We start from the raw sequence: 26116 nt of genomic DNA, 5'->3' as shown, positions 1-26116 counted from the left end.
CTATCACCCTAACCTAACCCTACCCCTAACCCTAAAACCGAAATAAAGTAACAAAAAACGGGGAAAAAAGTACCCAAATCCGCGAAATCTGCGAAAGAAATTGTGCGGGCACCTCCCAACCTCGGTGCCCGTTGCCTGCGGGGCTAAGCCCCCAACCTAGTAGAGACCTAGCGACGCGTCTGGTAAGCACCTCAACGGGGAGAGACAGTGGGGCAGAGGCGGTGCTTGGCCAAGCAGGCCACTCCCCCGGCTGGGCCGCGTCGCGTCATTGAGGGGTGCTACCATACTGTAGATATAGAAACCTAGATACCTCATTGGCCTCTGCAGTTCGTTGGAGCGACTGGTATCGCGGTCGCCATTTTAGAGTAGGCAAGCTACCATTCAAAGTGACTACTGGCCAATCACAGCGCGTAGACTACTGGCCAATCACAACGCGGCTAACTGACTTTTGCTGCGCGGCTGCCTCTGATTGGGCAACCGAACGCCCCCTTCTGTGACACACGCGGAAGCTTGCCTACTCTAAAATGGCGCCCGAGATACCAATGCCTCAGCCGAAGGAGGCGTCTACCTTTATATGTTTATGGGTGCTACTGTACGTGCCAATCTACCTGTTAAATCAACCTGATTTGGGGGCACCTGCGCTGCCCAGCTGGGGAGCTCAAACCGCGACTGGGATGAACTTTGTGTTTATTAATTTATCTATTGATGCCATTGGGTCTCTCCCCCCTTCCACTGTGCCAATTCTAAATAAAACACCCATTTGAGGCTTTCCTTATACTGTCCGAGCGTTGGTTTGGCTCAGTCTTCTCAGGGGGTATAGCATGTTCCTCCCCATGTGTTATACAGTACCTTCCCAGTGAAGCTCCTTACTGTGAGGTGAAAATAAGCCACTGGCAACTTCATGTGTATTGAAGGAGACACATGGTTGTCTACTCCCTCCCCAAACCAAGTAGTAGGGGTTGACAGGGACTATACACATGGTGGGTATTGGCATAATGACTAAATTGGCGAGAGAAAACCATAAAAAAGAAATTTTCATTATGAAAGATTGCTTTGTCAGTGCAGGGCACATCATTTTCAGTGACATTAGACTGGATATTTTGGGCTTTCATACTTAAAACTTTGCTGTGGAATTGGATTGCTTTGGTGCATTTGACTGTTCAGGGTTGAATATATCCCTGTGCTCTTTAGGCCATTTGTTTTTCATTCTGTTCGCTTGAGGTTACGGGGCGGTGCACCCCAAGCTCATTCGCCCTGGAAGCAATCTGACTTTTGATTAAGAAATGCATTTCAATCCGGCAAAGTTAATCACCATTTTGCTTTTGCCTAAGTAATGAGCTTCTACGCCCTAAAAATCAACACAATTTGTCTCCCCACTTCCTTCACTCATAGCCTCAAGCCCTAAAGGTACGCTGTGTTTTCAATTCGTCACCTTGATTCATATCCACTTGTCATTTTCAGAGAGCATTTAACAAGAAGGTTACAGGCCTTTCCCCCCTTGATACAGGACAAAACATCTCACTTTTTATCCGCCAGAGACAAGTGGGATATAATAAATCTGTCAGAATTTCAATGTATCAATGTATTATGCCTCAAACTCCATTCATAACTTTTGTTAAATGTCCTGCAATTGTCAGTGCAAAGAGGCCTGACAGCACTGTTCATTAATCACATAAGTGATTGAATGCCAGTGCATGTACAGTCTGTAGAGTCTGATACATGTAGACGGCTCAATTGTTCTATTACAATGGAATACAAACTTCTCTGTGGCCTAACATCTTTATGGACACACACCTATGCCCATGGTGGTAATAACTTAAAATGTACTGTAACTTTAAGATTGCATTACAATTTGTGTCCAGTGGCAACAGTAACAGTGTACACAGCAACATTTAACTCTTCTGGTTCTCAAACTTTTTCACGTCAAGGACCCCAACATTATATGTATTTGGCCGCGGACCCCCATCTCAAATATTTTGTTCCAGGGACCCCCAGAAGCAAAGATTTGAGCAACAAATGTATAAAAGGTCATAATTATTGTGATATATTAACATTTTTTTAACACATTTTGCTGGGTACCCCCTGGAACCCCCTCAAGTACCCCTGGGGGTCCCCGGACCCCAGTTTGAGAACCAATGATTTAACTCTAACCCCCTGGATGAAACCCATCACTCTTCTGATTTAAAAAAACATAGATTGAGTCCCTGCTTAAGTGTTTAAATAACAGCTTTCTGTTTCCACCTTCAGCAATAATCATATTAATGTCATCTTAAATTCAGAACCAGGCTCTTGCTTCAAAGCTGTCTGATAAAAGTATGTTACGCCAGACACAACAGAAACCGCTCCCCCTGGCCCTAAGATTTGTGCCCTCTGTCAACAATTTTAAAAGACTGTTAAAAACCCACCTGTTCAGACAGGCGTTTACTTAATTTTATGTGTCTGCAGTTTTTTTGTCCTTATTGCAATGCCTTTTAATGATTCGATGTCTGACTGTCATTGTCTGCGAAAGGTGCTCTATAAATAAAATGCACTTGCTTACTTACTAACAATGCCAAATTGTACTGACATCGGGCATGTCTATATTTGGGCATAATCCGCCTGCCCGCCACAGAGAGACTGACAGACAGACAGACAATTTGAACTTTATAGTAGATGTAGATTATCAGTCAGGCATTCACCAGTGCGCAAGCTTAGTTATCCAGCCGAGAGGAGGCATATCAGCCTGAGCCGCGAGGCGAGGCGAGGGCTGATGGATAGTATGATGAATGTCTGGTGATCGTTAGTGAATAAATGAGGCTATGGCTATGTGATAAACAAAGACACAGAGAAAATAGCATGTGATCAACACTTAAAGTTTATAGATTAAACAAAAACATAGAACTTGGCATTACTGGCAACAAAAACTGCCCAACAAAATGGTATACTAGACTCGCAGGGATTCGATGATAGTATGGGGAGAAAGACGGTGTGTTAACTAACTTACTGTATACTGGTGCACAGTTAGTTGTTTTGCCCCCGGTTAAACTCCAACGTCTCCTTAGCTGTTATTTCTACCAAACCATCCGCAGCAACCATGTTTGGCGTCAGACTTTCATACACATTTGTCATCGTAAGTTCCTTAAGCATGGAGGTAGCACGCTAGTTCAGTCCGCACGTTTTAGCTGCACTGATTGATCAATTGCCATATAAACCCAAGGGAAGATATGTCAGCCGACAAATCAGTGCAGGTTTATCACCCCTTCCTTCAGCACTCCTCTTACCCAGGTCAAATAAAGGCTGGGTATATGGTAAATATAAATATCCGCACAGTACATTTGCTGGGGGACAAACACACACTGTCATTGAAAAGATAATAAAGTGCAAAGGATAATGAAATATGTGGTCAGAGGGCGAAACACTGGGCAGCTGTGATGGGAGTACGGGAATAGGGTGGGATGAGGGAAACCGAAAGGCTACCTCACTCCCTCTTTCTTTGTTGGGGTGCACCCGGCCGCAAATCACTGTACCATGTGTCTGGAGACGAGAGGGAGTCAGGCCTGGGAGAACGGAGCAATGTTTCAGTGGGAATAGAACCAATTTGACAGCTGCCTTTGGCTGTGTGTGTGTGTGTGTGTGTGTGTGTGTGTGTGTGTGTGTGTGTGTGTGTGTGTGTGTGTGTGTGTGTGTGTGTGTGTGTGTGTGTGTGTGTGTGTGTGTGTGTGTGTGTGTGTGTGTGTGTGTGTGTGTGTGTGTGTGTGTGTGTATGCGCTTGTGAGTGTGCATGTACACATGTGTGTATGTGTACGCATATGTGTATGCGTTTGTTTATGTATGTTTTGTGTGTGTGTGTGTGTGTGTTGTACACATACATATGCTGCTTCTATATGTGTGCAGGCACTCCCCACCACTTGCGTGTGTGTGTGCATGTGCGTGTGCGTGTCATTGGAGATCCTTCAGTGTTCTCCAGCAGTGTGTGCGAGGGCTGAGCTCCCTCATCTGCAGCAGCAGTGGGGGGTGTGTGTGTGTGTGTGTGTGTGTGTGCGTGCGTGCGTGCGCTGGTATAGAGGGGCAGATGTGCTGTTCGTAGCAGCGTTAGAGGGAGTGAGAGGGCCAGGGTGGCAGCAGCCCAGGCTTTGCTAACCCCTGTCAGGCACGTAGCCAGGAGCTCCGTCTGGAGGAGGCCCCAACAGCCCTCTGTGGAGGGATAGGACACAATACACACACACACACACACACACACACACACACACACACACACACACACACACACACACACACACACACACACACACACACACACACACACACACACACACACACACACACACACACGTAACTTACCAGACTGGCCCCTGGACACTCGTGCTCTATGAGTCAGTGCAGGCCTGGCATTTATTTGTTGTTCTTAAAGCGGTGTTGGATACAGTCAGTGACACCCGGCCAAGGAGTTATGGGTGTCTTTGTCTGTGTTTGACCAGTTCTCTTGGACAATGCACCATGTTTTATCACTCCTTTTAAGTGTTATAATTGTGCGTCGGACAGCATCACAAATCATTGCTTTGGCCCCTGGGCTTTGCCAGCAGCCGGTTTGAATCCACGGGTAACAGTGTGGAATTAGGCCATCACTCCCATCTCAAAGCAGTCCGTCCGTCTGTCCGTCCGTCCGTCCTTCCGTCCGTCTGTGTGTCCATCCGCCTGTCCGTCCTTCCATCTGTCTGTTCATCCATTACAGCTTATGCCTTGCGCACTTTTAATATTAATGTTGGATTTCTGAAAGTGATAAAGAATGATAAGGCAAGGACAGCACTCCAAATTGAATATGTATTGCCACAAGGACGTTTCGGGCAAGACATCCTTCCTAAGCGTCACAAACAATAGACCCAGCAGGTGGGTCATGGTTAATTATAGATATACAGAACAAAAAAATAATAATAATTGTGAAAACTTGCATCTTGGAGAAGGCGAGAAGCACTTCCTACCCTTTCTTCTCTAATTACAGTTTCTTTATTTAAATAGGAGAGTGTAGAGGTACAGTGGAGACACAGGAAGCTGAGTTATTCTACACTGTCTTTGTTATCTGTGTTCCATTCAAGGTGAAGCTGATACGTTTATTGTGGAATCCAACACCATAAAAAGACAAACAGGCTTTCTCTTCTCTGTCCTGTCCCCCAAGCCCCACAGGGCATGAACCCTGAGCTCCTCTCGGTGTTGTCTTTGGCTTTGTGGTGTGAGCCTTATGCCCCTTGCTCATGGGAATGTTGTTCATGCATTATTGGCTCATACTGTACTCTATGTGCAAGTTACCCGGGAAAACCACATCATAAAAAAGGCTACATTATATGAAATGTTTATTATGAGCATTTGATGACATGAAGACTGTTCTCAGAGTGGTTTTCTGTAGTATTCGAATGCACGGGAGCGGTTGAGGACATTCGGCAGATGGCCTTTCTGTCCCACTGGCAGTGGGAAGAAGGGGACCAGGTAGGTGTCAGCAGGAATGCAATGGACAGAGGACTCTTTGACCGCAACATGGGTCCCTACTGGGCCAGCCAGTCCGGTTGTGTCTCTCTCAGTCTTTCCATTGCTCTGTTCTTCGGTCACACCCTCCCCATTTCTCTCCTTCCCTCCCTCTATGTCCGAATCCTCTCCACATTCTACGCTGAGGAACAAACTGATTGGGTAAATAATGTCTGCATGAGGGAAACCCCACACTGACAGGTTTGATAATGTGAGACTGAGCTGGCAACCCAAAAAAGCGCGACAAGTCTGTAATATAAGGTAAGTGTTGTGACAATGTTGTCGAAATTAAACAAATTATCTGTTGAGCTCTGGTAATAACACTAAATATTTTCAAATAAAGGTTTACGCGAGGGAGAGATCTGAGTGCTGGTAGGTACTGATGTCTCCAGATTAGCATCACGGTGCAGACACAGGTTGATAGTACAGTGGCTTTGATCCTCCTATTCTTTATCTTATACTTGAACTGTCTTCCCTCTCTCTCTCTCTTTGAAATCCAGCAGACTGGCGTGTCTTATCTTTGATGAGCTTAAAGTCCCTTTATCCGAATTTCACACTTCTGTAGGAGAAAGAAATGATCCTCATAGGCATAATGGTCAGTGTGAAATGTCACGTTGTTCTTGTGTTTTCTTTCTTTTTTCTTTTCTTTGACGTGACTGGATAGGTTAAATGAAATAATCAGAGCTGTGAAATTATTTCATGGGATGAGGAACGGTTTATCGCGCTACGTGACAGCTGTGGCTTTATCGAGATGAAGATTTTCCGTGTCACTTTGTGACATGTCAAAGAAAGAAATCTCGACAGTTTCTTTTTCTTTTTTTTCTTGGCCATGGGAAAACAGTGTGCACACAGTGTGTGTACACTTGGCTGAGCAGTGCCACATCTCATCAAGGTCTTTAAAAATGCGCGTCTGAACCTTGCCTAAGACCCAGAGCGAGAGAAAGATCTACATACAGTAGAGTACCCGGTATGTTAATGCTGTATAGCGTGGGAGAACATGTGGGATTTTATGTCTACACGAGAGGGAGATGGAGACAGAGAGACTTGTCTCACGCAGTGCCCTTATGATTAAAAGGACAATGTGAATATAAAAGAATATACAGTACAGTATGTGTCCATACAGTATACAGTATGTCCTTGGTGTATGCAGTTGCATGCCTGTGCTTGGATCCTTGTATTTGTGTGGTGTATCCTGTCACAATCCAAGCAGGTTATGCAGGTGCCAATAGTTTGAGAACAGACTGGAGGTGTACGGTATGAATTATAAGATGGTCTACCGTGAGTAATATGCAGATCTCACAGGCTGTTTAACTGTGGTGTTGTTGTTGATGTTCTTGTCATTGTTTGAGTCTATTCCACATGCTGAAGAGTGAGTTCACTTCACTGTATCTGCTTGTGTTGCTTGTGTGTGTGCAATGCTGTCTGTGTGTGCGACGCTGTGCATTTGTGTGTGTGTGTGTGTGTGTGTGTGCGTGCGTGCGTGTACATGTATATATATAAAATATAAATAAATTGAAATAAAAAACTAATTAAAGAAATATGTATATATGAATAGCTAATCTGCAATAAGACGTTAAGCAATTACAGTATACACTATGGACTCCATGGTGTAGAGAGAGAGAGAGAGAGAGAGAGAGATGCAGTAGGACTGATTGCTATAGGAGTCACCCTACATGTCTGTCTAACTACAAGAATAGAAGAAGGAAGCAGGCACATGAAGGGAGCCTGTGAAAGAGAGGGAGATGATTAATGTCAAGAGGGAACTAAAAGATTCCGACTGAGCAATGCGAGGTGACCATTACAGGGAGAGGAGGGGAGAACAGCTGAAAGATGAGAGGAAAGTACAGGGATCTATGATGATGGGAGAGATTGAAGAGGAGTGATGATGAGCCTGCTGCCAACCTAATGTGCGCTCTCTCTCTTTCTCTCGCTCTCTCTCTCTCTCTCTTTTTCTCTCTCTCCCCTTGGGAGCCATTCACTCAAATGTTGACACTGCAACAAAAGTTCCATCATCCCAGCACATTTCAAGCGCAATTTGTTTTTTTGGCAAACTATCCAAGCTGTGTGTGTGTGTGTGTGTGTGTGTCCTTAAATGCAAGGGGCTGACTAAAATACACTGTGGATTCAATGGTGTTAATGGAATACCCGAGTGTGTGTGTGTGTGTGGCGGGGGGGGGGGGCGGAGTGAGTGAGTGGGTGGATAAGAGGGTGGGAGCAAGGTGTGCGTGTGTGTGCGCACGCGTGTGTGTGCGCGCGTGGGGTTTAGTGTATACATGCATGACATGAGTGTGTATGCCTGTGTGTTTGTGTGGGGTATAGTGCATACATGCATGAGCGTGTGTGTGGAGGGGGGTGGTGCATGTGTGTGTATGCATGCATGCATGCATGCATGCATGCATGAGTACTGCAGTAAGGTTATGTCCTGCTGCAGGGGGCTTCCCTCTGACATCACATTAATACATCAGCGTGTGCATGCGTGCGTGTACCTGTGAATGCATGCTTGTCTGTAAGGGTCGGGAGATATGTAGATGGCCTCTCTTAGAAGCCAGTGACCAAAAACGTGTACAGTCTGTGTGTGTGCACGCCCTTGTCTACAGTATGTGTATGGGCCGTCTCCAGTTGCATCAGGGTTCTTTCGCCTCTTCCAGTCTAACCTTCAATGCCTTCACACTCCAGGGGAATCCAGGGGGGAAAAGTATTGCTTGCTGACTCTGTAAACTCACTTTTGAGAACCTACAACTTTCTTTTACTACTCTTCAAGATACATTTGTCTTAAATGAGTACTCAACACAAGCAAAATCTTGTATTTTCTTCTAGTGCAGGAGATATTAATTTTAACAGTCCATACACCTATCAAGATTGAACGGTAGCAATAGTACAGTATTGTACATCATATTGAAAATCGTATAACCAAACTGCGGCAAAAACTCACATTATTGTACAGAAACAGATCCCGGTGTCCCTTTGAATTAGGAAAAGTTGAGTTGAGGCAGTCTTTCTATCATTCCTATACTTTGCTGATATATTCTACAGACATGCTGCTGCTTCCACTCTCAAACCCCTAGACTCAGTTTATCACCCTCAGATTCATTACTGGAGTTCTCTACGACACTCACCATTGCATTCTGCATTGGTCCTCTGTGGCACAGAGGCGTAATAAACACTTGTATCTTGGCAGCCGTATAAATCCCTCATTGGACATTCACAACCCTATAACATCTACGCTGAAGCTCTGCGTTTTATCTCTGCATATTTAGTTTTAAGTCTGTTTTTAACTCTTACCTTTGTTTTTAACCGTGCATATTTTGTTTTAGCACTGTGTGTAACTCTTGGCATCGTTGTCAACGAATTAATCCTCAATTATTTTCAAGGTTTAAATAAAGCTTTGAATTAATTAATGTTTGCTCGTGTTTAACGGAACAGAATAATGGAATAGAATCAGTGCTTTCCACCCATTCACGTGTACCACCTTAATGAAAATAAAAAGGAAATAAAAATGTTCGAAATGAGCAAAATAGCTGAATCTACAAGCTCACAAGGCACCGCATTGCAGACTGTAGAAATGCTATTTTCGCTGTTCGTCATACAAAAACGTATATAGGGCTTGGTTAACAATATGGCATAATACTCACCTGCTACATCATTCTCTCCCTCCCCATCTTTCATTCTCTCTCTCTCTCTCTCTCTCTCTCTCTCTCTGTTTAGCTGCGGGACGGCCCTCGTGGCCAGGATGCCACTGCGTGCCATGCCAGTCTACGGTGGATGGTGAGGGACTGGAGGAGGGGACTGACTGCAGGAGGCTGAAAGGTGGAGGCCAGCATCACCAAGCAGGAGACATGAACCTCTGCTGGAACGAGATTAAACGCAAGTCCCACAACATCCGGTAAGCTGCCATCAACACTGCTGTTCAATGGTGGGCAGAGAGAGGGGCTTTGTCAATTGTGTTTCAGCTCTGCTAATTGGATTTTTGTTTTCAGGGGACCCAGAATGCTATTTCTTTTTGCTATGAGACGAGGCTGTTCTTTTCCACGTCTGGCGGACGCTAATTGGCTGAATTAAATTGGCTCGATACAAGTTGCTTTTAATTTTGTCTTTAAATTCATTATCGCAAGCAAGTAAGTGCTGTTCGAAATTATAAGGGCAAGGATGATGAGCAGTTTTGAGGAATTGGGAAATCATCGATAACTGCAATATAATGTGTTAACCCATTAAGACCTGGAACTGTGTCATTTTTAGAATTGAGCTAAAAAGCATTATTTTACACTTTGGGCTGCTATGAGCTTGTAGATCTGCTATTTTTGAAAATTCGTGAAAGTGTGTGCAAATCTTTGAATATATATATTTTTAAAGCGAACATTTTTAACTCAAATCTTTGCTTCTGGGGGTCCCTGGAACAAAACATTTTGATACATATAATTTTGGGGGTCCTTGACATGAAAAAGATTGAGCAACACTGATATAGAAACATAATTTTTTAAGAATACTGTTGAGATTTAGGAGACATGTAGAATCGGCTTCAGGTCTCAATGGGTTAATGTATAGTGTATATAATGTGTACGTAAGCAGGTCGTTTTATTGTTAGTATCAGCCGAAAATGCAGGAGTCTATCCCTGTTTCAATGCGCTAAACCCCTGGGAGATGGATTCCTGAGGTGGGGCGTAACACCTACTATCAGCTCCCAGTAATTACCAAAGCTGTGCTACTCATACGCTGAGTTGGTGGTGCCCGGGATCTACCCCAGGAGCTAAGGCGGGCTAACTGCGCTACCCGGACACTATAATGTGTCAATTATATTAGTGTTAGCTAAAAATTATAGTTTTCCTTTGCATACATTGCAAACTCGACATGTTGCCACACTTAAGTCCTGTTCCTGATTGCTAGCAGTGTGGCAGCACTCAGTCATGCAGTATTGCGTTGCAGCGTCGCAATTATTGCAGTGCACGTCAATAGTTAATTGGGAAAACCATGAGTGTTTGGAGAACCAAAAAAAAAAGATTGCCGTGCAGAACGTTTATCTTAAAAGCTATTGATGCATGCACAATCAATGTCCTTTTTATTAAGCGATTTGACAGGGTTATCGATAATTATCAATAAACTGCCCGTTGGGCACCAGCCTACTCGGGAACGATGCAAGTTAGAACTGCATGGCCCAACTGGTTATGCAATTGCCGTTGGACCCGTTGTCAGAGTACCCGTTTGTCTGTGTCCCTTTTATGCCCATACAGTATATGGGGTTCTTTGTCAATCATGCACCACCCCTTTTTTGTGAAGAAACAGTAACTCGGTTTGGCTCCTCCCCTTTCTTAGTCCACTTCCTCCCGGGTGCGTATGTCTTCTGCCACTGCCTTAAACACTACATGTTTAAGGCAGTGGTGCTGACAGATTCTGCTGTTAAGGCCTGGACTGATGGCGTAGTGGTCCAGGCACCTAGGCTCCGATGTAGTCTGACAGCGCATCGCGGGTTCGAGTCCCGATCCTGACGGCCTTTGCTGCATGTCACTCCCCATCTATCTCTTCCCGTTTCCTGTCTAACTCACTTCACTATCAAGAAAGGCATAAAAAGCTAAAAAAAAAAAGAAGAAAAAAAGATGCTGCTGTTAGCAGAATCTGTCTTGAAAGATTAGTCATGCCCAAATATGGATCGATATTTTAGGGAGATCCACTGATCCAAACGACTCCATCACTCCCTCGGGTCCTCAGCAATACGCATATGAGTTTGAAGTCGAACGTGGACACGTATCTCCCTATTTCATCTAAACTTGCCCAAAATAGGGACCCAGGTTGAAAGTGGTTCAGTTTGGGGTTTTTATTCATATTTAATTAATGAAAGGTATTAACAAGTGACTAAATGTGACTATACAATGACTACACTGGATCCATTGGGACAGAGATAATTTCTTCCATTTCCTGAAAAGTAATGGTTTTGGACATACAAGGTTTCCGCCTGACAATGTTGATATGCTTTTATCGTCTAACAATGGCACTCAATGTTGCTGTTTGCACTCTGTGTTCAGACGATTAGCAAAAGCATTGTCTCCACATTACTCTGTCATATAATAATGTATTTTTCAATAGTTACTCCAGTCAGCATATTCATTATTGATATAATATGGGTTAATGCCCCTGCTTCAGGAGCCACACATGAGAGGCTTGTGACTGCAAAACAATTAGAGGGCGTTTGTGTTGCTCTTTGATACTTAATTGGAAGGCACCCAGGCTTGCCACATCATTTGTACTTCTCCACTTTCAGCCAGCATCCTATTTACACAATGGGAGCTTTAATGGATTTACTTGACCTTACTGTGCTACTTGGGAGGTGGTGGGAGGGGAGGTGGGGGGGGGGGGGGGGGGGGGGCGGGGGGGAGGCTAGTTGAAATTAGTGAAGACATCTTCCCCTGCAGTCCTGTGTAATGAAATCAGTACGGATGGCCTGCAGTAGCTGTGTGGACACACACTGCACTCTGACCTGAAATGGCTGAGGGAATTGTGGTGGGGGGGGTTAGTGAAGCGAGACGTGGAGGGAGATAGAGGACAGAGGACAGCAAGGACACAGTCGTGGGGGAGAAGTACTCAAGTAAAAGTCATGTATTAAAAATGTACAAAAGTATTGGAATCAAAATATACTTAATGTACCAAAGTAAAAGTGTTCATTATGCAGAATTGTCCCATTTAAAGTTTTCAAAATGTATAAAAATCTTTTGGAAAAAAGCAGATCTACAAGCTCACAATGCGTTGCGTCGCGACGCATTGTGAGCTTGTAGATTTGCTATTTTTAAATAGCCGGAATATGTACAGTATAGGGCTGAAGTGGTTAGTGTACTGTATGTAGTGTATGTTTTGAAAGGATAATCAAAATCTACAAAATTACTTTCATATAATTGTAGTGGAGTAAAAGTACTACTGTATGTTCGCCTCTGAGGTGTAGTGGCGTAGAAGTAAATGGAACTGAAAATTGGAAATAATCCATTAAAGTAAAAATACCTCAAAATTGTATTTAAGTACAGTACTTAAATGTATTTAGTTTACTTTACACCACTATTAAATTGTTCCATTTAAGAATTGTTGAGACTAGACACGCAGAGAGATGTGGAAAGATCGGATTGGGATGGGATTGTGTGTGTGTGTGTGTGTGTGTGTGTGTGTGTGTGTGTGTGTGTGTGTGTGTGTGTGTGTGTGCGAGTGCGTGTGCGCGCATGCGTGCGTGTGCGCGCATGCGTGCACACGCAACTTGAAAAGCTGTCTATACTTGAGGGTGACTGCTGTCCAGGGGAAATGTGTTTGACTGGATTACGCAGCAAGCCAGCAACAGACGGACAAGTGGAGAATGCTGGCTTTATAATAGTCTGTCTGACGTTGATTGACAGGTGGCTGAGGAGCCTCCGTTACAGCAGAAATGATGGGGGACGGGAGACAAGCGTAGCGGCTGCTTTCTCCTCTCTTTGAACTGTCACACCTTATATTCAACACTGTATACGTCGGCTGGCATTCATCCAGTCTTCCTTTGTTATATTCCTTTAGTGACATAACTTTCCTGAAGATGTTTATTTAAAATACCTGCCAAAGACTACGGAAATAAAGATAAAGAGCAAACACTGTGAACCAATTTGATTTACTGCTGTTATCAGGCTGCCATGGTGTTCTGGAATTGTCAACTCAACCTTTAATTGGACAGAGGGTTGGAGCGTTTGTTCACTGTTGGGACAGTTCATATCGAACCTAGACAGAATCATTCCACTGTTCTCTCCCCTCTGCAAAATACCAACCAAATAGCTGTTGCTATTATTGACTGAAACTAGATGTGGCATTCTGATAGCGGTGGTTGCAGATGTGAATTGATGTCATATACAGCAGTGGTTTTCAACCTGTGGGTCGGGGTCCCTACATGATTTATTTTGGGGGGGTGGGGGGTGTGTGTGTGTGTGTTTTTATTAATACCTTATAAAAATATGAAGAAATTAAATGAAAAAAAGACCATTACTGCATCAAACGTAATCAACAAACTACACTATAAAAACTGGTCAAACATTGTCCAAATTGTCAAATAATTTAAGATCTACAAGCTCACATTGCCTCGCTTTGCGAGACGTTGTGAGCTTGTAGATCTGCTATTTTCACAATATTTATCTGTGGGTAATGAGTCAAACTAAATATAATGCCTCAACGCCAAGTGCTTATCTGGGTGGGGGGTCCCCACTTCAAATATGATTATTTTGGGGGGTCGCGGCCTGAAAAGATTGAGAACCACTGACATACAGGGTAGATGGGATGGATGTGATGGACCACATTATACTTTATATACGTTATCAATGTAGAATGGATTCGGCGATGAATGAGACGACCACTTGTTACCACAGTGTGTTTTTAAAGTGTGTTGGCCATGTTGTGTGGTTTCTGCAAATATTATTTGTAAGTAAGTATTTTATTAGCTTGGATAAATGATCAGATCTTTCAGTAAAGGAGAATAGGAGAAAGGAGCAATAATTATCTTGTGTTTACAATGTCAGTGTTTACAAGCATTACATTATAATAAAAGCAATTATAGTACATACAATACTAATTATAGAATGTTCAAGAGTTACAGTAGGTGTTACTTAGCATCAAATCATGCAGAATAAAATGCCTTCAAGCCCAAATTAAGCAAACAAAAACAGTAGGATGACAGTGTTTCAGCAGAGCATGCCATAAAATTACAGATTGGGCATTTGAATAAATACTAATGAATTTGAGCGAGTAGAGGCAAAAGGAGTGGTGTGTTGTCATTTAAGGTAGATCAGCTTTTTAACGCAGAAATCTGTGTCACCAATAGAGCGTGGCAGCAGGGGTAGAGCAGCCATACCTGGTTCGATCCCCGGCTCTTCTTGGCTTTGTGACAAAGTGTCCTTGAGCAAGACATTGAGCAGTGTCTGCTTATCGGGAGCAGACACTGCTCCCGTTGGTACCTTGCAGGATTGATGATTGCCTCGGCTGTCATGTTGTGGATGTGTGTGACTTGGTGAATGTATGAAAAAGGTAGTGCACGCACATCCGTGGCCCAGGTGCTAAACAAACAAAGTATCATGAAAAAAATAATAGAGTCTGCACACTGGTAAAGTTGCAAAAAGCTCCACTTGGTAATTTATACCATATGTAGCTCGTCCCTTCATCATATTTATATATATATGTATATATATATATATGTCCTGATGAAGGTCTGAACAGGCCGAAACGTTGACGAGAAATAAATTACCAAGTGGAGCTTTTTGCAACTTTACCAGTGTGCAGACTCTATTCTCTTTTTTGACTTGGTGAATGTAACATACTGTACATTTTAGTGTATTTATCCAAGTGCTTTGGATAAAAGGGGCTATAGAAATACAGACCATTTTTCCTTTCAACATGTTGCCTACTTAGAGCAAGCATCTTTATGTTACTTGCTCATGTGAAACAAGATGCACATTTGTGTTTAGACAAACATGTTTGCTTTTGCTCTGGGGGCCTTGTTGAATCCCTCCACATATCCTCATAGTCTCTTAGCTAAAACAAAAGAAAATCACTCTTAGTAAACCAATAAACCAAAGGATTTAGGTATTTACAGTTTCTGAATGCAATTGCAAAAAAATGCAAAAATGACACACGTGTACAATGTGAAGCATTCTCAAGGTTTTGGCTGTACTACTATGTTACTGTGCCCACTGTTTTTGTGCAGAATGCCCTCTGGGGTTGGTGTGGGTGGCACAGTGGCATGGCGGGAATGTGTTTGGCACATGGCTCGGATGACTGCAGAGGGCCACCCGCCCACGCTTAGAGTCTGTCTGAGGGCAAGGAAAGACCTCTATCTGATTCCTTTCTTCCCTCAGTGGTCACAGTGTCATCACCACACTGCCTCTATTTGGTGCATGTCCCTCTGACAGCCTATCTTTCTCACTCTTCCCTCTTAACAGTGCATGCTCTAATGCCTTCATTGTTCGACTCACTCTCCTCCATTTCCTTATGTATTTTTTGCACATTCTCGGCTCTCAGTCCTCCCCTTCCGTCTGCATTCCCCTCTGTATGCTGGAGTCCCTGCTAGCGCCTCCTAGAGTCAGCCGGAGCTTGGTGCGGTGCCCTGGGGTGATGCTGCGTCCCACTTTGTCTGTGCCCTCCCCGGGCTAGCTCCCCAGCCTGCAGGCCCCATTGAGCTCCAATTACATGTTAATAATTATTTTACCTTTCAGGGTCAGGGCGGCTGGAGGGCTCTATGATTGGACTGCAGGAGTGCGCGATACCATTGGGTGATTTGATCATAACAACGGCTTTGGTATATTAGTTTATTTTCAGCAGCAAGAACAAAGGGGGCTGCGTTGTTGCAGGATGTTATATTAAGATTTTGCTTGTCTTCACAGTTTTGCTCAACAGTGCTGATGGGTGCTGTTTGAACGTTTGACCCAGATTATTACCTACCATTTGACCTGTTCGCATTTTCAAACAATGCTCTATTTGTCAGCCAACGAAGCCTTTCTGATGTCTCGCTCAATAGAGCCAAGAGAGACTTCCTGCTGAGCCTCGCCTGCGACTCAGGAGAGCGGGCCGTTGACAGCATTGGATGGCGGCGGGTCGGCCCTGGGTGGGTGGGCAAACAAGGGAATGGGAATTAGACATCGTATGATGGTGGGGAGATGTTTTTTCCTGTTTCCTGGGTTGGCAAGCAAATGAACGTTTAAATGCTTTAATGATGGAACAAAACATTAGAACCCCATGAATAATTCAAGTTTCCACTCTATCTGCGTGTGCGTGTGCGTGTGTGCGTGTGCGTGCGTGTGTGTGTGTGTATGTGTGTGTGTGTGTCTCTACGGCTCTGTGTGTAGATCCTGGGAATTAAACTATGGATGAGAGGGGAGCGCTGAACTGTGCCTATACCAGTGATCTGGTGCAGAACAAATCAGATCACTGCACAAAATGCAGTCTTGTGCAGATTAAGCCAGAGTTATACTTAGTTGTGCGTAGGTCTAGTGCACCAAAAATAGCGGATCGACAAGCACACGCGCGTTGCAGCATGACGCGTTGTGAGCTTGTACATTAGCTATTTGTGGTGCACGAACCCGGCGCGTAACTAAGTATAAATCATGCTTTAGAGACAGTGTTGGAGTTTTTGGAACCGTCTATCTTTAAATAGCTGAGGAAGATAATCAGGTTTTGTGCACATACTGAATCCAGGGAGGCAGGCAGTAAAAGTCAACAGTGTTTATAGAACTCTGACGGGTGATTGCACAAAGAATGGATTACGGCCACTGATAGCACCATGAATTGCGAATCACTTGCACCCACTATCTGCCCCCCCCCCCCACTGTCAAGGTCTGATTCATCTATGGTATTGTGCTAAGCATATCACAGTGCAAACACACCCATGAAGTTTTGCCACCGAGTGCAATTCACCCTTGTTTTGCATAAGTAGTATAAATCAGCAAGGAGTTTCTGAAGCTGGTGCCGCAGCAGTATGTAGGCCTAGAAAAAAGCCTGAAAATAAACAATGCCACTGACTAGTGACTGACTAGTAGCGGTAATCAAAATTGATAATTGTATTATAGTCAATGGACTGGCCCATTAACAATTTGAACTTTTTTCCCCACATAATACTTTACAGCTCCTTTACCAAGCACCAAGATGCTATTTGCTTGGTAGTGCAGTTAGTGGTGCATTTCACCAATTGCAGGTGCTTTAAGAAGTTCACAGTTTCTTTTTGTGTCACTGTAGGTTTAGCTGCCGCAAAAAGCCACATAATCCTTTTTGTGAATTTGCCCCTGAGAATGTAAAAATGGACCGAAATGGATGACTGGCAGGCTGTAGGGTTGCTATTAAGTGTCTTGGACCTCCTGGGAAAAAGGACATCATGCTATTGCAGTCATACTAAGAACAAAAAGGGATTTAGGTTCGGAGACTTTTGATTGATTGAATATTTTATTAGGCAAAAAATGTAAAACAACACATTTACATTTAAAATACTTTGTCTAACAGGTCCGTTCATAAAAGTCCTTGCGGACTTGTTTCCAATGAGGGCCTTGGTATTCAATTCATAGACATATATAGTGGTGTCACTAACCTTTTGGAGGTATTTACTCAGATATGCGGGAATAGGGGGCATATCGGGCAAATTTTCGTTTACAATTTTGAAGGCCAGTCCCATTTTGAGTTGTTTAACCCTGTCTTCCACCCTGAGCCAGCCTAGGCTGGCAAAATGGGTGGGAGAAAGGTGGGTCATGGGCCCCAATCCGAGGAGTAGCCGAATCAGTTTGTTTTGGGAGGTTTGAAGCTTAGTCTTCAGTGACACTGAGGTGTTGGAGTACCAGGAGGTGCTAGCATAGTCAAAATGTGGTTGAATCAGGGCCCCTGAGAGGGTCCTGAGGGCCTGTGGGTTGACAAAAGAGGAAACTCTGCCCATAAATTTGGTTCTCTGGTTTACTATTTTGACCACCTTTGTCCCCATGCTTTCACCTGACAGGTATTTGTCGAGAATACAACCCAAATAGGTAATCTCTTCTTTGCTAGCGATAATTGTGTCATCGACTTTGACCTTGAAATCATTTACCTCCATCTGTCTGAGGGAATGTTTGGTCCCAAAGAGAATGGATTCAGTTTTCCCAAGGTGTAGTGACAGTTTGTTATCGGTAAGCCAAGTACGGATTTTTGAGAGTTCAGAGCTGAGCGCCTCCTCAACTTGCATCTTGTCCTCTCCCGAGATCAGGAGTGCCGAGTCATCAGCGAACAGGAACAATTTGCAGTTACAGGCAGCATTCATGTCGTTAATGTATAAAAGGAACAGTAACGGCCCCAGAATGCTGCCCTGAGGAACCCCACAGCTCACCGGGAGGGAAGAGGACATGGTTCCGTTGATGTCAACCACTTGTTCTCTTCCCTCCAGGTAGGATCTCATCCAGTTTAATGATGTGCAGTCAAAACCAATCGCCCTCAGCTTATCAAGTAAAATTGAATGGTTTACAGTGAACGAACGCTTTTTGGAGGTCCAACATGACCATGCCGCAGTATTTGCCCGCGTCTACCTCACGTTTGATGTAGTCGGTCAAATACATCAGGCATGTGTCAGTGGAATGGGAGGTTCTGAAGCCCGATTGGAATTCAAACAACAGTTTATGCTCGCTGAGGTAGCTGTTGATTTGTTCTTGAATTAATCGCTCTACAACCTTTGAGATGGAACAAAGGATGGAAACAGGCCTATAGTTGCCAGGTTCTAATTTGCTTCCTTTTTTATGTAGAGGGATTACTCTTGCCAATTTGAAATCCTGTGGGACGTGACACTGGCTGATGGATAGGTTTGTGATTTTGGCTACTATGGGGGCAATAGCAGTAGCTGCGTCTCTGAGGAATCTGGTGGGGATATTGTCAAGGCCGGTGGCCTTGTTCGGCTGGAGGGCTAAAAGTTTTCTCTGCACATCATCAGCATTTACTGGTTTGAATGAGAAGGAGTCTTTTTTAGCCTCTAGTTTGTCATAGTAAGCATGGATGTGGTCAGAGCCGTACAAACCTGAATGCTGAGGAAGTTTGCTTACCAACTGGGTTGCAATGGTGGTAAAAAAGCTGTTAAAACAGTTCGCAACCGCTTGCTTGTCGGTAATGAGCACGCCACTTGAAATAATGCAGATGTTTGTAGTTTTTTTCTATGCATGTCACAGAATTTTCTGAAAGATTTAAATATGGCGGCGTCTTTCCTGAGAACATCAGTATTGTAGTCGCCAATTAGAATCAATTCCGAATTTCCAATGATTGCCATGTGCTCCTCTATTAAATCATAAAACTCATTTTGATCTGGGGGCCTGTAGATTGCGCCAATTATCAGGGGTTTAGCGTGAGGATAGATGATTTCTATCCAGACCGATTCCGTGGGGTTGTTCTCCAATTTTGGGTACACATTGAAAATGATGTCAGATCTCACATAAATGCATACCCCCCCTCCACAAAGAGTTCTGTCTTTCCTAATGACATTGTAGCCTATTATCTCAATTTCAGAGTCGTCTACTGAGTCATCCAGTTTAGTCTCTGAAAAAGAGAGAACCCCTACCTTGCCATTTCCAAACATGGATCTTAGACAGGCTCAATACATTGGCCCTTGCTTCTGTTGCCCTCCGAGGGGTGCTTGTTCTGCACAGGCCCGCAGATAAGTGGAAAGGTGTGCATGCATGTGATTTTTTTTGGTTCATTGGCCCTCGTTTATCAAGCTTGCACAAGCCAAAAAACGGGGATTTATCAATCTATCGTGTCATTTTCTCTTGAACGTACGGCACCCTCAATTCTCACGTCTGGTCTGAGGACGTGTAGGCTTTGGCTGCACCCGTTTGTTCCATCGTAGACATCAGCAGCATTGTCTAACAATTTGACAGGCATCTTGACACATCTATCCACTCCAAAATATATATCTAACACACTAATAAATAATCCCTGTGAAAATATAACATTTTATAAAGGCATACATGGACATGCACGCCTATTTTATTTCCAAGTGACAATGACAAGCAATTAAAATCAAGCGATGGAAACAATCTAACATAGCCCATTTGCAATGTTATAAGTTAAGTGCTTAATCATTCACCCATTTAAACAAGTGCTTTAACTGTCATTCAGAGAAGATTGCAGATCTGGCAAACATGTTCCATTCATGATGATGTGTTTGGTGGGATGTCATTCAAGTAGGCTACTAATTTGACAAAGATTGTACCGTCACGAAATACATGGTAATCCCACAAGCAAAGACTGCAGTTTACACAGTGTACCAAAATCCCCACACAGTTGGGCTTGCTGTGTGTGTGTGTGTGTGTGCGTGTGCGTGTTATTTAAGTGACGGTCGGTTTCAGCCGTCAGATTTAAGAAGCCTCAGACGATTTGCCCGCTGGGATTGGCTTTATACGATTGCTTGATAAATCACACTTGGACGTGATTCCTGGGCTCGAATTGAAGCTGGTTTCTACGTTGCATTGATAAATGAAGGCTATCGTGTCTAAACACACACTCACACATACAGTACTTGGTTGCATACACGTACTGTACACTAGATTGACCTGCTTGGATGTGCAAGCACAGGGGCGTGATCATCCATACAGTAACCTCTCACACTTTTCCCTGACATCCTTTGTTGCGTTTGAGTGTCACAGATTCCCAGAAGAGCTGCTCTATTGTCTACTGTTCCTGATCAATAACGACCTATCCTGTGTGGCGTTTCATGCAGTACGAGTGTGTATGTTTGTGGACCAGAGAGAGAAATTGAGTCTGCAAAAACATGCACTCGCTGCTTTATCGGTGTTTGTGTGTCCGTGTTCGTGTATGTGCATGTGTGTGAAAAGAGAATAACGCGTAGAGAATATTGATGTCTGCATGCATCAATACAGCATAAGTCTTGTTGGCACACAATGAAAGTGTTTTTCCTAACTCCAATAAGTGTGTGCCTTGCATTATGATGTGTTGTATACACACTTGTGACAAGTCTGTATGCAAGTGTGTTTTGTGAAGTGTGTGTGTGTGTGTGTGTGTGTGTGTGTGTGTGTGTGTGTGTGTGTGTGTGTGTGTGTGTGTGTGTGTGTGTGTGTGTGTGTGTGTGTGTGTGTGTGTGTGTGTGTGTGTGTGTGTGTGTGTGCGTGCGTGCGTGCGTGCGTGCGTGCGTGCGTGCGTGCGCAATCTGGGAACCCATCGCCAAATAAAAAGGTTTTGTCGGCTTCGAGGACGCTATTGTTAAATGAGTTTTGGTTTGTTTCCAGTGGGGAACGAACGGCACAAACGTAAATTCCGCCCACTACATTTGATAGGGTAAAGCGTGGCCTGCTTCCTGATCTGATGGCATGCCCACTTGTAGCCAATGTGCACGGGTTGTCAACACGGCCACCGACAGATTCAAGCGCAAAGACACACAAAGAGTGGTTTGTTTAAGCGCGAAAATTTGCATTTGTTTTCCGGGTTCGTTTTTGGGGGGGTTTTGTTACTTTAATGCGGTTAATTCGGTTAATTTGGTACCAAAAATGTACTCCATGAAGTGAAGATGTCGGTGTTTTTTTCTTTTTCTTTTTTTGTGATGAGTTTGTGATGGGTGCTCTTCATTTCCCCTGGGTGCTTTAGCCCCGAGGCACCCACAGTATCGGCGCCCTTGATCAGGATAGAGAACTCACTCAGGATACAGATTAAACAAGTGAAATTTCAAGTGATGACTTATGAAAATTAGCAGACAAAATTGGAACTGGAACACTATAAGAATTAAGTTGATAAATGGGCACTCTCTCCTGATTGGCTGAAATTTTGTTACCTACCTAAAAATGTATTTTCTGTTTATTAAAGAGCTGGAGAGACAGGGAGACCCCCTGTTACTGAACAAACACTCTATAGCAATGATTACTATCACAATATAGAGCTTTAACCTTTTAACATTTTTTTTTGTTTTAACCAAAAAACATAACTTACCCTACCTTTAATGTTGGATTTCCTGCCCCCCCCCCCCCCCCCCCCCACCTTAATGGAAAAACAACAAAAGATTGAGGTAATAATCTGGGTCAAACGTTCAAACAGCACTTCTTTTACACCTGAAAACCAGTGATGTGACAATAAAGTTGAGTCTGAGCAGAGTCGCTGGAATAACTTGCAATACAAAGATGTTCCTCTGCAAGCATCTACTGTAACGTAAAGCCTGTCTCTTACAATAGACATTGTGTTTTTTATTTACACATATAAACATGCATACATGCACTGTAGCAGTGACCAGCAAAGATTGCTGTTCAACGTGCCACTGTTATTGGCGGCACTGGCAGTTCACCATTATCTAATATGACAACTTCTTAAAAGTGAGTTAAGTATTGCTAGCTTCATCACAATAGCATGACACAGTTTGACAAAACTTTCAAGGCCTTTCACCCAAAGCATCTAAGGAATATATAGGCCTACTTTATATCATGAAATGTATTATGCAAGATTAAAGTAACCTACAGTACTGTGCCAGCACACACCAGGAGTGTTCAACTCAACTTTTTAGCTTAATTAATAAAGTTGTATGACATATTGTAGCAAACAATGCGTTTTGCGTGGCTTCTGAACACTCCGGGTGTGTGCTGGGTTACTTTGATCTTGGATATTGTATTGTTCCTGCCCTAGCTGCACCCTGGATGAGTAGCACGGCTGTGAGCACCCATAGATTCTCATATAATATACATATACTGTACATGCTTTCATCTCAATGCAGAAATGTGCATAGAACATGAGACAAGACTGGGGCTATGTCGCTGGCATCCTTCTGGCCCTATCACACAGCCTCACACCTCCTGGATGGCCTCATGTCATTCCTGCGAATGAGAGAGACAGAGGGAGAGAGGGAGAGAGAGAGAGGAGGAGAGAGAGAGAACGGAGTTGCCTCAAAGAGATTTCTGCTGTGGACCCTGAGGCGATGTGGTACAGTAGCTTACTTCTCTGTCGTATAACTGCACCGGCGTGGCTTCCACCTCCCATACAGTACATGAATTAATCAATGATGCAGCTCCTCAAAGAACCCTCTGACTGATTAGGGAGCTAAGCATCTATGTTTGCCCATATTATTTACTATGGAACACGCAGTGTAGACTGAAGAACTGGGCCCAAACCGTTTGACTTAAAATTGAAATCTCTTTGTTCTTTGACATCTGGTGCTGTGACAATCAAAACAAAAATCACTTGAACCACATGAACCCTAGCATTCCTATTCTGGGAGGGAACATTCGGCGAAAATAGCAGGCTCACAATGCAACGCAACACAACGCATTGTGAAAATTGCATCTCTGTGTATGGTGTGTCTGTCTGTCTCGGGCATAACCAAGGCTCAGTCTAACCAAACTACTTCAAACTTGGCATGTGTGTCCCAGATGACCCGGGGGTGTGCAGTGCCGAGGGGGAAATCCGATCGGACCAATGGTTTTCCTATAATTGGAAAAACCACGAATATCTGTCCAGTGATGATGACCTGAGCTGTACCCCCTCCGTCCACCCTGACTGTGTGTGTATGTATATGTATGTGTGTGTGCATGAGTGTTGAGTGTAAGAGAGAGGTTGACTGGGTTTATGTATTGAGTTTTGGTACAACTAACATGCAGCTGAAACTCAAGTTCAGATTTCTGGGCTGCTATTCTGTTTGTGGCTGCACACAAACACAGTTGTATAAAACACACATACACATACACACGACCACAGTTGTCTATGTTCTATTGGCTGGGGGTCTGTGGAGAGATTTGGTATAGGAGGCTCTGCAGGAGGCTAGCCATCTATAAGAGAGTCTGTGTGTCTTCTTTGTGTCTGTGTGTCTGGAGCTAATCTCACAAACCGCTCGACTGATGAGCACAAAATGGCTTTGCATACTACCAGTAGGCCAGAGAAGTGGTTTTATACTTTTTGAAATACTAGAATCTCTCTGTGTGTGTGTGTGGGGGGTTGTAGGCATCGGCTTCCCTGATTGGCCAACCCGACCCATTGGCCCCATTGGTTGACTTTGCCGCTGCACCAATATGAGTGGTACGTGTACAATGGCAGTTCAGGTCTGAGGACCGAAACTCACTTTTTGTACTTTTGTGATTAAAATATTACATTTTTGCATCCAAAGAACCTCAATGTTCGTCTGTGCAATTTTTCTCTGTTGTCTTTATTGACTTTAATGCTGGAGTCTCGTATGTCTTTAGTCTTAGTAAGCCTTGAGTTTAGAGCACAAACTTTTCTATCTTATATGCTAATGACACTGAAAGCATGGCTCTACTTTGTATGTTCATGGCCAAATGAGATGGTTTCCATCTCCGTTTGTTTTTGTGATTCAGATAAGTGGTTCCGGAGGGTGTGTTGAGATCATCCCCCTATCTAGGAAACAGGAAGTGGTCTGTCCTGCACTCAGCATCCCATTAGACCATTCCTATTGATTATCGCTAGCTTTGTCATCAAGCTAAATGGCTGTTATTGAGCTGCTACTGTAGATTGAGACACACACACACACACACACACACACACACACACACACACACACACACACACACACACACACACACACACACACACACACACACACACACACACACACACACACACACACACACACACACACACTATTAAGATGTAAACACACCAAACCTGTTCAAAACTAATCCATGAACCAAATCCGCCTAAAATTGGCCTTTACAGATACAGCAGATGGATGTTACTAAAGGGATCTATTTCAGGCATGCAGCTCTGCACCACCACATCTTAAAGAAATCAAACTAGTGTTACTGGAGAGACAGGTAGACCCCTGTTACTTCACCCACCGTTTCTCCCTCTATCTGCAGCAACGTACTTTACATTTCATATTCTGCATACAGAACACTATGAAACGCCCACATAAAGCGCAGTTCAGCTACTGTTATAATTGGGTGTATGCATGCGATTTTGCGTGTGTGTGCGTGTGCGTGTGTACACGGGCAGATGAAATGTCTCCAGCTACTGTCCTGGGCTGGCATCATCAGCCTGGTAAGGCAGAAGCTTATTATTGGCAGCACCCACCATGTGTCCATGATACCATTACAGCACTGGTGGTGTTCTATTTTTCTCCCTCCTTTGCTGTGTAATGGTAGCAGTGGAAGTAATGGATGGATAAGCGTGCGTGCGTGTGCATGTGTGTATGCATGTTTTTGTGTGTGGTTGCACTGCATGTGTACACAGTGTACACATGCAGTGTGTGTGTGTGTGTGTGTGTGTGTGTGTGTGTGTGTGTGTGTGTGTGTGTGTGTGTGGGGTGCACACGCCATATGATTTGCAGATTTTTGAAGCTTTCTAGTGAAGCTGTCTGTGTGATCTGGTGATGGATGACCTGAGATGTACCCCCTCCATCCACCCTGACTGTACGGTATGTGTGCGTGCGTGCATGAGTGTTGTGTGTAAGGGGAGGTTGACTGGACGTACTGTTTATGTACTGTATTCTGTTCGTGGTTGCACACAAACACACTTGTATAAAGCACCCACACATGACCACATGGTGTCTATCTTCTACTGGCTGGGGGTTAGCTGGAATTTCTCCGCTTCCCCTAAGGTTTCAGAAATGTGTGTGTGTGTGCGTGCGTGCGTACGTACGTGCGCGCAGTGTCCACATCTGTGGCGTGGTGTGCTGGGCCCAAAGCAAACTGCTTCCTCTGTGTTTCAATTACCTCAGCAGGCTGAGCTGCAGGGCCGACAACAAGGCTGGCGGACGGCACGCTCTGTTTCACACAGGTTCCCACGCTGACGGACCAACAGCCCTATCTATCCTGAATGGAAACTCACACCGTTCTCCTTCCCTTGTGCGCTTACACAGCTAAAACTGGACCCGTACGGGTCCATTTATGCTCCCTCTTGAGTCAAATGAACACTCTGGGTTTTAGCCGCGTAGAGTCTTTGACCCGTGTCACCCAGAAGTGATACGCAATCTCTCTTCTCCTGTCGGAACTCATCTGCGGCCCCTCTATTCTGTACACAGGAAATTGCCCTCCAATTCTTTTTCAATTGCCGACATAGCCTCTCTCTCTCCAGTCGTGACATGTTAATTGTGCAGGTCGGCTTGGAGCCAAGTGACGTCTTCTCCTGGTCTTTGCGGTGCATTGTTGTTTCTCAGTGGTTCGGAGTCAGAGTTCTCATTGTCCCCTTGTCTAGATTTAGATTT

At 44.1% G+C, this 26116-nt stretch overlaps 1 protein-coding gene across 3 annotated transcripts in view; it reads left to right on the top strand.

Annotated features, from left to right (window-relative positions):
* drp2 (dystrophin related protein 2) overlaps window positions 1-26116 on the top strand; it is a 174134-nt gene that overhangs the window by 67619 nt on the left and 80399 nt on the right. For all 3 annotated transcript variants that reach the window (XM_084041078.1, XM_084041077.1, XM_084041079.1), the window contains one exon: window positions 9202-9379. In XM_084041078.1, coding sequence (XP_083897204.1) covers window positions 9333-9379 — 47 coding nt within the window. In that variant the 5' untranslated portion in view covers window positions 9202-9332. The remainder of the gene's footprint in view (window positions 1-9201; window positions 9380-26116) is intronic.

This window comes from Gymnoscopelus microlampas (assembly GCF_963454915.1).
Source record: "Gymnoscopelus microlampas genome assembly, chromosome: 18".
Taxonomy (NCBI): Eukaryota; Metazoa; Chordata; class Actinopteri; order Myctophiformes; family Myctophidae; genus Gymnoscopelus; species Gymnoscopelus microlampas.
The sequence above is the reverse complement of the archived record's forward strand: the minus strand, read 5'-3'. Positions and strand labels throughout refer to the sequence as shown.